The 13252-nt window shown below is 42.1% G+C and overlaps 2 protein-coding genes across 2 annotated transcripts; both read right to left on the minus strand.

Moving 5' to 3' along the window:
* Window positions 1-1084: 1084 nt before the first annotated feature.
* LOC120894902 (alpha-tocopherol transfer protein-like) lies at window positions 1085-3063 on the minus strand. The gene is made up of 4 exons (XM_040297765.1): window positions 2132-3063; window positions 1935-2042; window positions 1507-1865; window positions 1085-1414 (listed from the first exon to the last, which is right to left on the minus strand). Exons 1-4 carry the CDS (start codon window positions 2413-2415, stop codon window positions 1287-1289), a joined length of 879 nt encoding a protein of 292 aa, XP_040153699.1. The 5' UTR covers window positions 2416-3063; the 3' UTR covers window positions 1085-1286.
* Window positions 3064-6708: 3645 nt separating this feature from the next.
* On the minus strand, window positions 6709-12645 carry LOC120898643 (A disintegrin and metalloproteinase with thrombospondin motifs 9-like). Its single transcript, XM_040304772.1, has 8 exons — window positions 12332-12645; window positions 11794-12096; window positions 10575-10706; window positions 9577-9792; window positions 8447-8608; window positions 7320-7623; window positions 6897-7246; window positions 6709-6807 (listed from the first exon to the last, which is right to left on the minus strand). The coding sequence occupies exons 1-8, from the start codon at window positions 12338-12340 to the stop codon at window positions 6709-6711; spliced, it is 1575 nt and encodes a 524-aa protein (XP_040160706.1). The 5' UTR covers window positions 12341-12645.
* Window positions 12646-13252: the final 607 nt, after the last annotated feature.

Raw genomic sequence — 13252 nt, forward strand, 5'->3', positions numbered from 1 at the left:
CATCATCTTTCCGTTCCGCTGGCATCTAGAACACAGACAGTTGATTGTGAAACCGGCATACTGGCATTTTTTACTTTCGTAAATTGCACAGATGTGCTGTGTCGTCTGCGCATGGTTGCGAGTGTGCGTGTGTATGCAAAACTGTCGCCAAATATGTGATCTTCTGGAATGTTATGATCCATCGGTCAAAGAAAGAACCCAAGCGCCACAGATTAAGCTTAAACGACTGAAAAATCGAATATCCACAGAAAAAAAGAAAGCTCCATAGCTTTCTCAAGCGCCACATATTAAGCTTAAACGACTAAAACATCTAATATCCATAGAAAAAAATAAAAGCTCCACAGCTTTATTGGTTTGATCAATAGATGGCGTATTACAACTCATCATTATATTGCTATCCTTTTCTTGCAATGTGTTTCAACAAGTTTCATCTTATCATGACCTATATTAGCCTTCTAACTTTCTGAGCAAAAATCTATATGAATGGTCGTGTGGTCAGATACGTTGGTATCAACACCACCGACCATTACTCAAATCTCACTTGCTTCAGTGCTGGTGGTTTCTGTTGGAGTTTAGTATTTAAACAATCGTTCTAGTTCTAGCGATGCATAACTTCAATGCGAAACCATATAAGTACAGAGGGAATAAGAAAGCTATCCAAGCGAGGAAAGTGCTCCACTGGTTGGGTATCCAACCAACAGATAACAGTTGGCGCCACCAGCTTTTTGCTATTTTTAGAATGCATGAGTCGTTCATCGTCTTGCAAAACGAAGTCTTTCTAAATTCCGTGTAGGTAGAGAGCTTGAGTCGTTTAGAACCCGTTTAGTGGTCGTTTAATGATTTTGTGGTACTTGGGTATTGATACAGGCAGGCTTTGACCGACAACGGTTGTTGTGCCAAAGAAGAAGTAGTAGCGAATAAAATAATAATCTCTTCTTCTCCTTTAGCACAACAACCCACTAGTGAAGTGAGCTTGGCTTTCAGTGACTTATTGTTACCGTAGCAGGATAATCAGTCCTACGTATGGGGGCACGTGCACCCATAACGGGCATTCTGTTAAGTCGTACGAGTTGACGACTCTACCACCAGGCTAGCGAAACCGACATTACTTCTGAATAAAAATAGGATTTCTTTCAGAGAAGATATTTTATTGTGGGCTTGATTACTGTATTTATATTCTATTATTTACTATTGCTTATGATCGATACTTTGAGGAAAAAAAAACAAAATAAGTAGCTAGTGAGGTTGAAAAAATTGAGCACCACAAGTTTGGAATTAACTGCAGATCACAGCAATCCGAAAAAGTTCCCCATTGTGCGCGGTTTGGCGAGTCGTTTGCTCTCGACTACCCGCTTGTCCTGATCGTATCTGGCTAGATGATCTCCACAACTGATTGTGTAGTTGTATAAATTATCTGAAAAAAAAACAAAAACTAAAAACAAGTGTAGAACAAACTCTTTACTCTAATCATGTCGATCAAGCACCGAACCCGATGTGTAATATTACCTCGTAATAATTTGCGTGACTGTGCCATACCTCCATAATCGGAAGGCAGGAGATGTTGAGGGATGTAAGGGAAAAGAGTATGCATCTTGGTGTGTAAATGGAGCATTTCAAGCAACTCTTTCTTCATGAACGGCCTGATCATGGTCATGATGCGATCGATGAACGGCACCACGTTGGCAAGATGTAGTCCCTTAAGCCGAATTGGTAAGCCTTCCTGTATGAAGTACAGCAAATCTTTAAGCGTAAATATGCCCAGCTTCGGCAGGTGTCCAAGATGAATGCCGTCCATGTCGATGATGAGGATCGATCCGTTATTACATCCTTCCTCCCAAAGTTGGATATCAACACACATGAGCGCACTGTGGGCATGGGACAGTAGACAAACATTATCAAACTGAAGGTTGAAACAAATCAAAGGAAATACTTACAGCGTCAGCAAGGAGCTGAGGGAAAATTTACTTGCGTCTGGGTCAACGATCTTGGCCAGCATCACTCGATATCCTTCGGGCGTTAGTTCCGGAAGGATGGCTAAATCGCTGCAAAGATGAGTTCAGCATTCGGTTTATTATCATTCGCACAATCATTTCTTAAAAAGTTTATTCGTTTATAGTTTACTTGTACTCACAGCACATCCATCGCCATCAGTATCGCATCTTTATCGAGGTTTCTGTTGCCGAACAGATTCTTACAGCTCGTTCGAAAAGTATAGTAGCACTCGATCGTACGTTGTGCAGCCTCCAGATCGTAGTAATTTGAGTGTAGAAACAGGATCAATTCGAGCTCGGTAACTGGTGGTAGATGCGGTTGGCCTTTCACCCACTCGCCTAACTTCTGCACATCAGTAGCTCGCAGTTCGCCTGCATACCTTCGGTACTGGTCTTCGACGTTAGCGAACTGGATGGTTTTCATCGCGAGCAGGTTTTCAGAATGGAGATGTGCAAAGCAACTTCAAACTTTATTCGCTGGAGTGCTGCAGTTGACTGGAGCCTAAATAATTTCTAAACCGGACATGACCCACAGTGGCAAGACCCAGGGGTACGGAAGGGATTTTTTAAGTGTCGTTTTTGTCGTCCAGCTTCCTAATCCATTAAAGCAAATATGCACGCGGAAGACCTTGGAAAGATAGAATTAACCCTTGAAGAGCCAGAGTGGCTGAAGGTTACGATATAAAAAACCTAAATGTGCGACGTTTTAGATACTGGAATTAAACCACCACACTGCACGATCTTCGCGGGTTAGCACGATCTGATGAAGGTCTTGCTTACATGCTATTTTGCTTGTTATTGCAGTAGTTCAGCTAACTTGTTTTATCTCATCTGGATGAATGAGAATGTAATGTCTTTCTACAGACTTGTACCGTATGGCCGTACAGACGTCATGGTTTCGGATCGCCAAGTCGGTTGGAATTGACAAAAAATAAAAACTAAATAAAAGATGTGTCTTTGACGCATGCCAACAGTAATTCTGCCATCAACCTCGTGCAATGGAGTAGGTCGCTGGTTGATTGTATGCCAAGAGTTGTGTTTTGTTTTATGTTTTTGTTTGTTACTTCATACCCAGCAAGGGTAAAGTAGTTTGGCGAGGATTTTTAATTCGAATTCGATGTGGAACCTGTTTTATCTAAAACCTAAAGACCGAATACGTACTTCATACGTGAAATATAAATTTTTAGTAATAGTAAACTGTCAATATATGTTATGTTTAACACTGTATAAGTATAATTTAGCTGACGTCAATAAAATACATGCAGTTTATTTTTTAATTGACGGCTTAATGGTGTATTTGCTTACTCAAAAGAAATATTCGTTCTTTACCACGTAATCGCAACGAGGGGCGGTCCCGTGGTACAATAGTCAACTCGTACGGCATTAATAATATATCCGTCGTTGGTTCAATCCTCATATGGACCGTTCCTCCTGCAGCAAGGTTTGTGACTATATCCGACTTTGTTGTACTGAACAAATATCAGTAGTCTCGAAAAACTGTAAAAGCCGGTATGTCCATATAGGCACGTTAAGCACTGAAGCACCAAATAGAAGAACAATCACAGCGAGTGGACGATCCCGACAACAAGTGGCGGAAGGAGACTTTTTGCTATTGGCATATAATAATTAAATTTTCAATTCAATAGGAAAATTATAACGATCGCTAAAAAATGGAACAATGTTCTTTTCGGATGTATATCATAGCATGGAGCAAAAAAGGCGTCGGTTAAAAGCGTAGCCAGTCCACTTTCAATTTACGGCGTGCCCAAATGGTTCGCTCCAGGGATTTTTTTTATTATGCGTCCTTATCATAGAAGGTAAGGTAAATAATAATATTATAAGGTTATAGTTACATAATGCCTACTAGTAAAATAATTGTTTAATGAGTAATCGCAATTACAAATTAGAATGTAATTTCGCAAGCCAGCAAGCAGTGGTCGGGCATTCCATTTGCACGTTATGTGTTGTGTGCTTTTCAATGGAGTTTCAAATGGTTTGAACATTATGATTTATGTACACAATGAAGAGAACTATAAAATAGAAAGTGCCATAAATCGAAATCAGAGGCAAACGAGTTTTAACAAAAAAAAAAAAGAACAGTACTCGCTGTAATAGATACGAGCTACCTGAAATAAACGAAATCTATAATGCGATTGTGGTTGCTTGGGCGCCTATGGTTCCATCATCATAGGTAGTGTTCGATTTTAATTGTCCTACTGTGGTATACATCTTTCTCTCTCTCAATCACTCTATCTCTCGCTTCTTGTTTTATCCTTCGATATTTGTGCTTTGTTTAAGTTTCTGTGGCAGTTTCAATAAATACGTTTGATTGGTTTAGTATACAATATATCCTAACGGCTATTGCAAAAGATTAATTATACGAATACAATAAAGTCAGGCCTTCCCATCGATTGATTCTCATTCAGGTCGTCCTGATATAGCAAGGAAAACCCATCCGATTAGGTGGCATAGTAAAGCCTATGAAACTTGGCTTAAAGACGCAGGTCGTTATGCCAAAGTAAGAAGAAAATAATAATAACCAGATAACAAGTTCTTAAACTGATTGTTTCGCCTTGAGGGAGGTGGAGAAAACACTCTGAATATTGAACATTACAAATCTATCGTCACATCACCCCTAATACTTGCGAACATCGTGCATAGCTTGTGGCTTACGCTTAGCAATTCAATCGCAATACAACATTACAGGAAACATCGATCGGGATCGATATGTCTCCGCTGCCAAACTGTTCGACTTTGTGATTTTTTGTGTTGCAATTGCATTTTATACATTTTCTGTGCATCCTTAACTATATAAAAATCGTTATAAAAACACATTACCTATACCAACTTAAGGAGAAGAGAATCCGGGCTGCCGGGTTCGTTCGATAGGTTCGTGATCGTTTCGTACACATCCTGATACCTCGCGCAGCGATTTGTAAGGATCGTAGTATCGGATCATTCTTTTCCAAAAGGAAGTTGCGCTTCGTTAACAATAATATGGCAGTTTTCATCCATTGTTTTTCTTTTAGCGAGAGAAAAGAAATAAACACATCAATTTGTTACTAGTAAATACATTGACTACACGCATTGGTGCACCTCATTACAATAAGCAAGGCAGTTTCGTACGGTATTGTAAGTAGGTAGAGCTACTAGTAAAGATTGCTTTTTTTCTTAATTTTTTTTTGTTTTGTTATAAGAAAAAAGAAGAACAGATTTGACCGGCTTTGATCGGAAGTTCGATTTTGGCAGTGGGCTCGTAATACTACACCAAACATAGGATGGCAGTAATCTGCCACTTGAGATTCGTGCATCCGTGGTTGTACAGAGTCGGGTCTGAAATACAAGCTTCACGTTGCTTTCTTTACAAATCAAATCTGAGTACGTTTATCATCAATTTTACTAAATAGTTAACGTAAATAATTTTCTTCACCCGTTTAGGGTGGTTTGGTTTGACTGTTATTTTATTTTTGTTTATCACTATTGAGTATTTTCGGGTATAATTGCTTATGGGAGATTCGATTCGACCGGTGCTTATGTTTTGTATTAAATATTCTAATCGACTCATTCATTTTCAAACACAACAGACTCAACAGCGAGAACATTTTAAAAGTTCTCATTCATTATGCCATTCGGGTTAGAGAGATTTTGAAGTAATGTTTTGCTCTCTTTCATGCACGAATATTTTCTTTGCCAGTTTTTAGTAATTTTCAGGGTTTTATGACTTTTTTTATGACTTTTCTTCTTTGTTGTTTTTACAGTTTTACAGGGAATGAAAAGGAACGTAATAGTCCACTAAAAAAGCCGTTTACACTTTTGAATGTTTAATATTGCATCGAATCGATCGAAAGGTCAAAGGTCGGTCTAATGAACGTGAAGATAGAGGCTAACGTGGTCCGACCAGCATATTGATAAGTGTATGGCAATAGGTTGATGAGGCAGTGAAACGCCTCAATCAGAATAAATGACGCCGAGAGAGGTTAGGATGAAACGAGACTACTATTAAGCTAAGCTAAGTGGTTAGTGGAGAACCGATCTTTCCGGTGTAGCGGTATTCACACTAGCAGATTCTACTTTGCTGCTTGTGTTTGTTAGTCAGTGGACAGACAATGGGTCCTTAAAACAGAACTTAAATTCGCTGTCGCGCGATCGACTGCTGGCACTAGTGGGCGGTTCTCGGTGGAACCGTTTCTCGGTCCTGGCTAGTTGGAACGACCGGGAATCGGTTCAGACTAACTGCCCAAGAGCACAGCTGATGCACTATGACCGCTGACCAGTTGGACGTGTTTCGTGTTCGTTTTGGCACATGTTCAAGGCATCGTTAGCTCGAAGCTGTTACGTTAATGGGAGAGAGGATATTTTAGAAGCACACACACACACACTCACACGCAAACACGAATACACACGTTCACACATATACACAAGCAAATAGTTCCATATAAAATAAATGTGTGTGTGCGAACTACGCTCCACGTTACGGACGGTACAAGAGCGGGAACGGGACGTGCTCTACCGCTAGACGTGGCTTGCTAGGTACATCCACCGCAGGAAAGAGACGGCCACTAGCACACAGATAACACGGAAGATCGTTGGATATTGGTGGTATGGTCGTGATCGCTGAAAACACCAGTCCTTAAACACTAACACTGTAAGGTCATGGGTTTCGAAACTCTCGTCCTTGAGGTCGTAGGATGGCTCCCTAGCTCCTCAGCGGTGCGTTCTACATTAGCTCCAGATACAGATTGGTACGTCGTGACACAGAGCAACTCCCACAGTAGCCACCACAAAGTGCCCGAACCTTTTGATACGGCGGTTGCAGCTACGGAAACAGCAAAAAGGATAGTTAATTACGATAACGTGGACCGTTGCGTTGGAGCTGCCCTTTGCCGTTTTGGTTCGATTTCTTACCGGCACCAGGAACTTTATGACCGCGTGGACACCAGACTTTTCCCACGAAGTGTGGGGTCGAATGCGAAACGGTGTGCCCTTGAGATTGATCGCAAAGTCACCCTGCGGACAACGGCCCGTATTGCTGTAGCAGTCACCGGCCGAACCGAACGGTTGCTTCTTGCCGGAGCTGTTCGTGAACCGGAAGTCGTTCGTGTGCACCTGCAGCGTCGACACGTTGATGCGGATCTTGCGGTAATGCGTCGCACCGTAGCTAATGCTCGAGTCCGCCCAATCGCGTTGCGAGTTTTCACACTTGTTCGCATCGGCCGCTCGTCGATTGATGTAGATGGCATAGTTTTCCGTGGGACCTATGGTAGCGGTAGATCACATTGTATAAGAAGCATTTCCGGCAGCATGTCAAACCAATCGGTGTGTACTTACCGGCGGGCAGGGAGAGATATTCGGTCGGCGTGTCCGTCGCCATACCGTGGCAGTAGATCTTAGCCTTCGTCCCATTGACGTGCATCATGTACTCGCCGTCCGTTTTATGCTTGCGCCGCGCATCGTTGCAATTGCGGTAGACGGGTTCGTGATGGCGGTTGCGCAACGCGGTGCGGCATCCCGGTGGTTTCTGGCAGGATGCAGTCTTGCTCGGCCGTGTGCTTTCCGAGCAGCGGTTCGACTCGACCTTCATCTTTTCGTCGTAGCACTTAACGGTGCGATTCTGCTTACCCTTACAGTTGCACTATAATACGAATGAGGAGGATGAATGCAAGACAGGTAGATGTGGTGAGTGAGTGCCGTGCATGTGAGAGGCGCTAGAACTGTTGCGATACGGATGGTAGAGTGGATCTCTGGAGTGGTCCAGCTACGATCAGCGTGCCGGATCTTGTTGATTTTTTGAGTCTTTTGAGCGGTTTGATCGTGAAACACATAGAAGGTGTGTACGAGAAGTGTAGCAGAGGGCAAGGTGATAGAAAACTAGACACAGATTCTGCTCGTAGCAATAGCAGAAAGAAGGATACGTTCTAAGAGACTGCAGCTTGCGATGTTCATCTTCTGTCTGCCGTCTCTTGAGCGACTGTGAATTGTTATACTTTCATTACACTGAGCTTTCGATCCTCAACCCAAACTAGCGCACAACGCACTTTGGAAGCGGCTGCTAAGGATGAGGATGAACTATGTTAGTACCAGGGCGGAAGCAAATGGACGAAATTGTTGTTCGGAATGTGTATGTTTGCAACAGAAGCTTGGCATTGGCAGCTGAGTAACGTGTTTTTCCTTTTCAACAAGTGGTGGACACTTATTCCATTAAAACATGATTGGATCGGTACACAAAAAACTAAAAGCCAGATGTGCCCCGCAGAAAAGTTACAGGAGATGGGTAAATATTTGTTTGAGGAAATCAGCATCTTCTGAATTCCTTCAAGTGTTTTGGAAAATATGAGAACTTTGCTTTGAAAACAAACTCCAACCCAAAAAATAAAACGTAATTCGTAAGGTACAGAGATCATACTTAGAAGCGGAGTGATTGCACTGAATGGCAGATACCAATACTCGACACATACTTTGTTCGGCTTCGAAATTCTCCAGCGGCAGTGAGTGAGCGCTTCGCAGACCTTCGTATTCGGGGGTTTCAGCATCGCGTTGCAGGCTTTCGGCATGATCGTACGGCCATTGGTGCAGGTCACATTTCGCACTGTTCTACCGGTGCCGCACCCAACCGAACACTGTGCGTCGTTCACGCCCAATTCACGCACGTGGTTTAATGATTATTTGGGACAAGAATTAGTTTCGACGGAGGGTTTTGTAGTTCGGTGGGTTTTGCCACCATGGGAAAAAGTGTAGGAATTTGGTTTTTTGTTGGAGGGTGTAGAGTGTACATGTTGGGGATTTTGTTGCGTCCAATCGGTATGAGATTGAGTGTAATGTCGGAAAGGGAATATTCAACGCGAGTGTGTAATTTAAAGGGCATAAGTGTGTGTGTGTGTGTGTGTGTGTGTGTGTGTGTGTGTGTGTGTGATGGGAATGGAACAAAAATACAAATAAAAACATAACAATGGGTGGGTAGGTGGGGTTGAAAGTGTGACCAATGCATTTCAGATGGTTGGCATCACCGGAATAGCGTGGATGGCGATGGTGAGCACGGTGTGTGGTCGGTGGGTTGGTTGGTCGGTTCGGGTGTTGGTGTACACATAGATGGTGAGACATGACAGATAGTAACGGGTAGGAAGACAAAATAATACGATCGTTAGAAGGATGGTATAAGTACTGCAAGAGAATCGCTAAGAAAATCGTTAATTATCGTTTATAAAGGTAAGGAGGTGGTAGGCGTAACGTGTACCGCGTAACGAATGCAAAGACTATTTGAACTATTTTAATACTTTAATATATCGATTTAGAATGGTAAATAAAACTACAATCAATAGATTGAGGTAGCTTGTTTTTTGTTTACTTTATATAGAAAAATAAGATTTTGAATTACTTTAATTTATCTTTTTGTATTTTTAATATGCTGCAATCGTTACACGTAACACTACTATAGAGCGAGGCAAAGCCAAAGCTCCACATAGCGGTTGTGATCCAGCAGAATGGATAGTTTATAGAAAAGGGAAGTTTTATCAATCAAAACATAGAAAGGGAGGTGTGGTGGGATGTTTATGGACACAAGTAAAATTAACATAGCTACGCTGCGCACCTCAGACCAGTTCCCGGGAACCCAGCGGAACGGGCACGGTTTGCTACACTTTTTCTTCAGCTTGGCTGGCGTCGGCATTCTAGCGTTGGCACAGTACTTCGGGTCGACTTTGCGCCCAGTTCTGAGCGGATGCGGATTGTCGATCGACTTGGGATACAGCCGCTTGCAGATGACATTCGGCTTGCGGCGACCCTCGGCATCGCAAGATCCGGCGCACTGCACCGCGAGCAGGGCAGAAAGATGCGCACGACAAAGCCGAGCGGCGTCCACGGCACGGACACGGACCAAAAGCGTTGGCGGATGGAGATAGTGGCGGCGGCAGCGGTGGCGATGGCGGCGATGATGGTGAAGAGATGATCGTGGCAAGTGTTGATATTGACATTGGCGGTATATGTACGGGTACACGGATTTTATGTTTATGAATCGCATGTTGGCACACACAGAGATGGAGGACGGCGATGGGAGGGCGAATTGTGTAATGTGGTTTTGATGTTGTTGTTGTAGTTGTGGTGGTGGTTGTTGTTGTTGTTTTTGTAATAATAGCCGAAGTTATGTGTATGCGTATGAATGAGAAGACAAAAGAAAACGAGAAAACACGATCCACGAGGATATGATGAGACATATTTCAGAAAAGGAGAAAGAAAGAAAAAAGAAAGAAACAATTGCATCGTTAATACACGATTTTCACAAATATGTACATCAGAAAACAGACATCAAGCTAACAAAGCAATCATCTGGCAATTAGTTACACTCTACCGTAAGGTAAACTATAAAGTAGTTTTAAAGGAAAAGTACGAAAATGACGAAAATAGAATAAAAGAAGTACAAAACAAAAGAGAAAACATAAGAGAACTAAAGAAAAATAAAATAATCTACAAAACGGAAGCAAATACAAGATAGAAACAAAACAAAAAAAAACTAAAACAAAACTAATAAAATGAGATAACGATAGATAAACAAGAGAAAAAAAACAAGAAGGTCATTGGAACGATATTTACGGTGACTCTCCATTTAAAGCTACAACACGATTCCACAGCGGGCGGTTTCAATTCGGTCGAGCATTGGTCGCTTTCTTTGCCACGGTGATCCTGACACAGGACCTGACGGGAGCGTATGCATTCGTCATTACACTAAAAGAGAAAACACAGTCAAAATAGATTGAGCCACCCATCTTGGGTTCTATGGAGTGGTGTGAACGAGGATTGCATGTGGGTATAACGTGTAGTGTAGTATTAAATCGATAGGGATTTACGAAAAAAAAACATTGTGGATAGGAAAATGCAGGAAAAACGAATGCACTACTGAGTCATTTTCCATATAGTATTCCAATAAATGCATTTCATGCGCATTGTACAAAAAAGGTAGTCAAATCTTAGATGTGTTTTTTGTTCATTTTCTGCGTATACACAATGTTCAAGATGGGAGATAATCTGTATATAGTACAAATTGTTAAAGTAATATGGGCATGCGTGCATAACTCTTATGACGTAAGATCATGACAGATCTTAGAAATGACGCATAGTTCGTGTGAAAGGATTGTAGTAAAAGTAGTGCCGATTATCATTGACGATCACCATCCTCAGCCAAGGAAGCAGAACAAATGTACATTTGCAAATGTGTGGTGGATGTAGTTCAGCGATCGCTAAAGTGTGTATTTAACATTTTGTGGAAGAGTGTTAGGTGGTGTGTATTGGTTGAATGTGACAGTGATTGCAAGCGACACATCAGAACATTTGCTGAAGCCGGAAGCAAGATTGTAAACCTAAATTTCATTACAAAATCCATAGGACAGAAATATACAAAATGTGCTCTTGCGCAATATGTATTTTATGAATATAGGCAGCTTGTTGTAGTGTGGGTACGTGGTATGAGATGTATACAGTAGCGTAGAGTGGAAATATTGAATGAAAAGCACACTGGTTCGGGTATTTCACAATTTAAAAAGAAAACAAGCCACAAAAGCATACTGCTGCAGCATCGCGGTTGTTCGATGAGCTAAGAGATCGAGCACTGTTTCCTACCAGATGGGATGGGCCTGGTGGGTGTGTCTGGTGCAGTATTGTATGTATGTAAGCAGTGTGAATCCTTCGCTCCTACCTCCTGGCAAAATATACTCGCTCAGGATGGAAAACATTGGACGTGGTTTGCTGAATCCGACGAACAGATGTGGGACGGATGGACGATCGGGGATGTTTGGGGCGATCGTTGTGCACTTACCTTGCTCCAGGTACCGAAGTTCCAGGAAGGACAGCGAACGTTGGCGCAATTGATCTGAGTCACCGGTTTGGGATGGGGACAGTACCGCTCATCCAATGTCTGGCCCGTTTCGGACAGGCAGCGCACCAGGCGCTTTTTAAAACCGCCGTCACATTCGGCACTGCAGTTGGAATAGCTATAGGCACGCCACTGTCCGCGCGGCACAGGGCTTGGCTCTGCAGTCGGTTGGTAGTTGACATTTTTCATGCTCTGGTTTGGCTGTACGTCGTTCCGAAAGGATGAGTATTGGGTGTTAGGCATTGGCTACGAATAATGGTGACACCGGTTGGGAAGATAGATAGACAAAGGAAGGGGAAATTTTGAGTCGAATTACATGGATCTGGTTGTACTTCGGTGGTTCCGGTGCTGAACGGTTCTTTTTTTTTTAATCGATAACAAAGCATAATGATGGACTGTTGAAAACAATGCAAATATGCGCCTCTATTTGTGTGCATTTAACGCACAAATAACTGAAAGTAGTGTGTTATAATATACTCACAAATTCCATTCTCGTTTATCAGTGGCAAAGAATGAAAAATATGGAAAATATGTATTGTAAAATGGTACAGTTTCAATGAAGGGAAACAAAAACGAAGACATTTAACGTAAACATTGATAAACAAACATACATTGAATAGGAACATTGAGAAACAAAAGCGAAAGCTACACAATATCTGACAACCGATTGTAGAGAACCAGCCGACAAAAGATTTGGACCGAACATGTACTATTGTTGTGAGTGGGAGAAGAGGAGGAGGAGGAGATCGCTATGGGTTAGAAGGGAAGCTACCAAAAACACATAGACACACACACACAAACCTTTTGATCGCAGGGCGGCATGGTACAGGTCATTACGTCCGGTGCAGGACGGGCCCCGCACAAGGCAGCATTGACGCTTACATTTTTAAGCATACATTGCAGAGCGTACGCACGTTGGCCTTCGCCACAGGTAACAGAACACTGCACGGGAAGCGGGATGCGAAGGAGGTTGAAAGGTAAAAAAAATTGGGCACATCAAAATAAGTATCAATGATATGGGGGATCATTGATTGAAAGGGTATACACTAATGCATGCATCTAACGACTAAATAAGCACACTATATACAATGTAGCTGGTGAGATATCCAACAAGCAAGAGTAATAAGGCAGCCTAAAAGCTTTAATTAAAAATGGCAATCACGGTAACGTATGAGCATAATATTTGTCGTTAAAATGTTTTTGGTATGCATCTATGCTTAACATTAACAATAATGATAAAATGAGATCGACGATCGTTTCTTAACACGTTCAGCCCGGATTTTTACTGATTTTTATCAATTATCCGTTCCGCCAGCATCACCAACGCAGACAGTAGAATTTGAACTAAATATACATGTAGCGATTTCTTGGTTGCGTTATTTTCAACTCTTCTCTGTTCATT

This window comes from Anopheles arabiensis, chromosome 2 (genome assembly GCF_016920715.1).
Source record: "Anopheles arabiensis isolate DONGOLA chromosome 2, AaraD3, whole genome shotgun sequence".
In the NCBI taxonomy this organism is placed as follows: Eukaryota; Metazoa; Arthropoda; class Insecta; order Diptera; family Culicidae; genus Anopheles; species Anopheles arabiensis.

Excerpts from the sequence above, each read along its gene's own strand:
- LOC120894902 (XM_040297765.1), bottom strand. The coding sequence starts at position 2,415 with ATGAAAACCATCCAGTTCGCTAACGTCGAAGACCAGTACCGAAGGTAT. Across the intron at positions 1,866-1,934 it reads CTCAGCTCCTTGCTGACGCT|TGCGCTCATGTGTGTTGATA; the intron begins GTAAGTATTTCC and ends CCATGCCCACAG. Across the intron at positions 1,415-1,506 it reads GTCACGCAAATTATTACGAG|ATAATTTATACAACTACACA; the intron begins GTAATATTACAC and ends TTTTTTTTTCAG.
- LOC120898643 (XM_040304772.1), bottom strand. Across the intron at positions 10,707-11,793 it reads ACTTCGGTACCTGGAGCAAG|TGTAATGACGAATGCATACG; the intron begins GTAAGTGCACAA and ends TTTCTCTTTTAG. Across the intron at positions 6,808-6,896 it reads TCATAAAGTTCCTGGTGCCG|CTGCAACCGCCGTATCAAAA; the intron begins GTAAGAAATCGA and ends CTGTTTCCGTAG.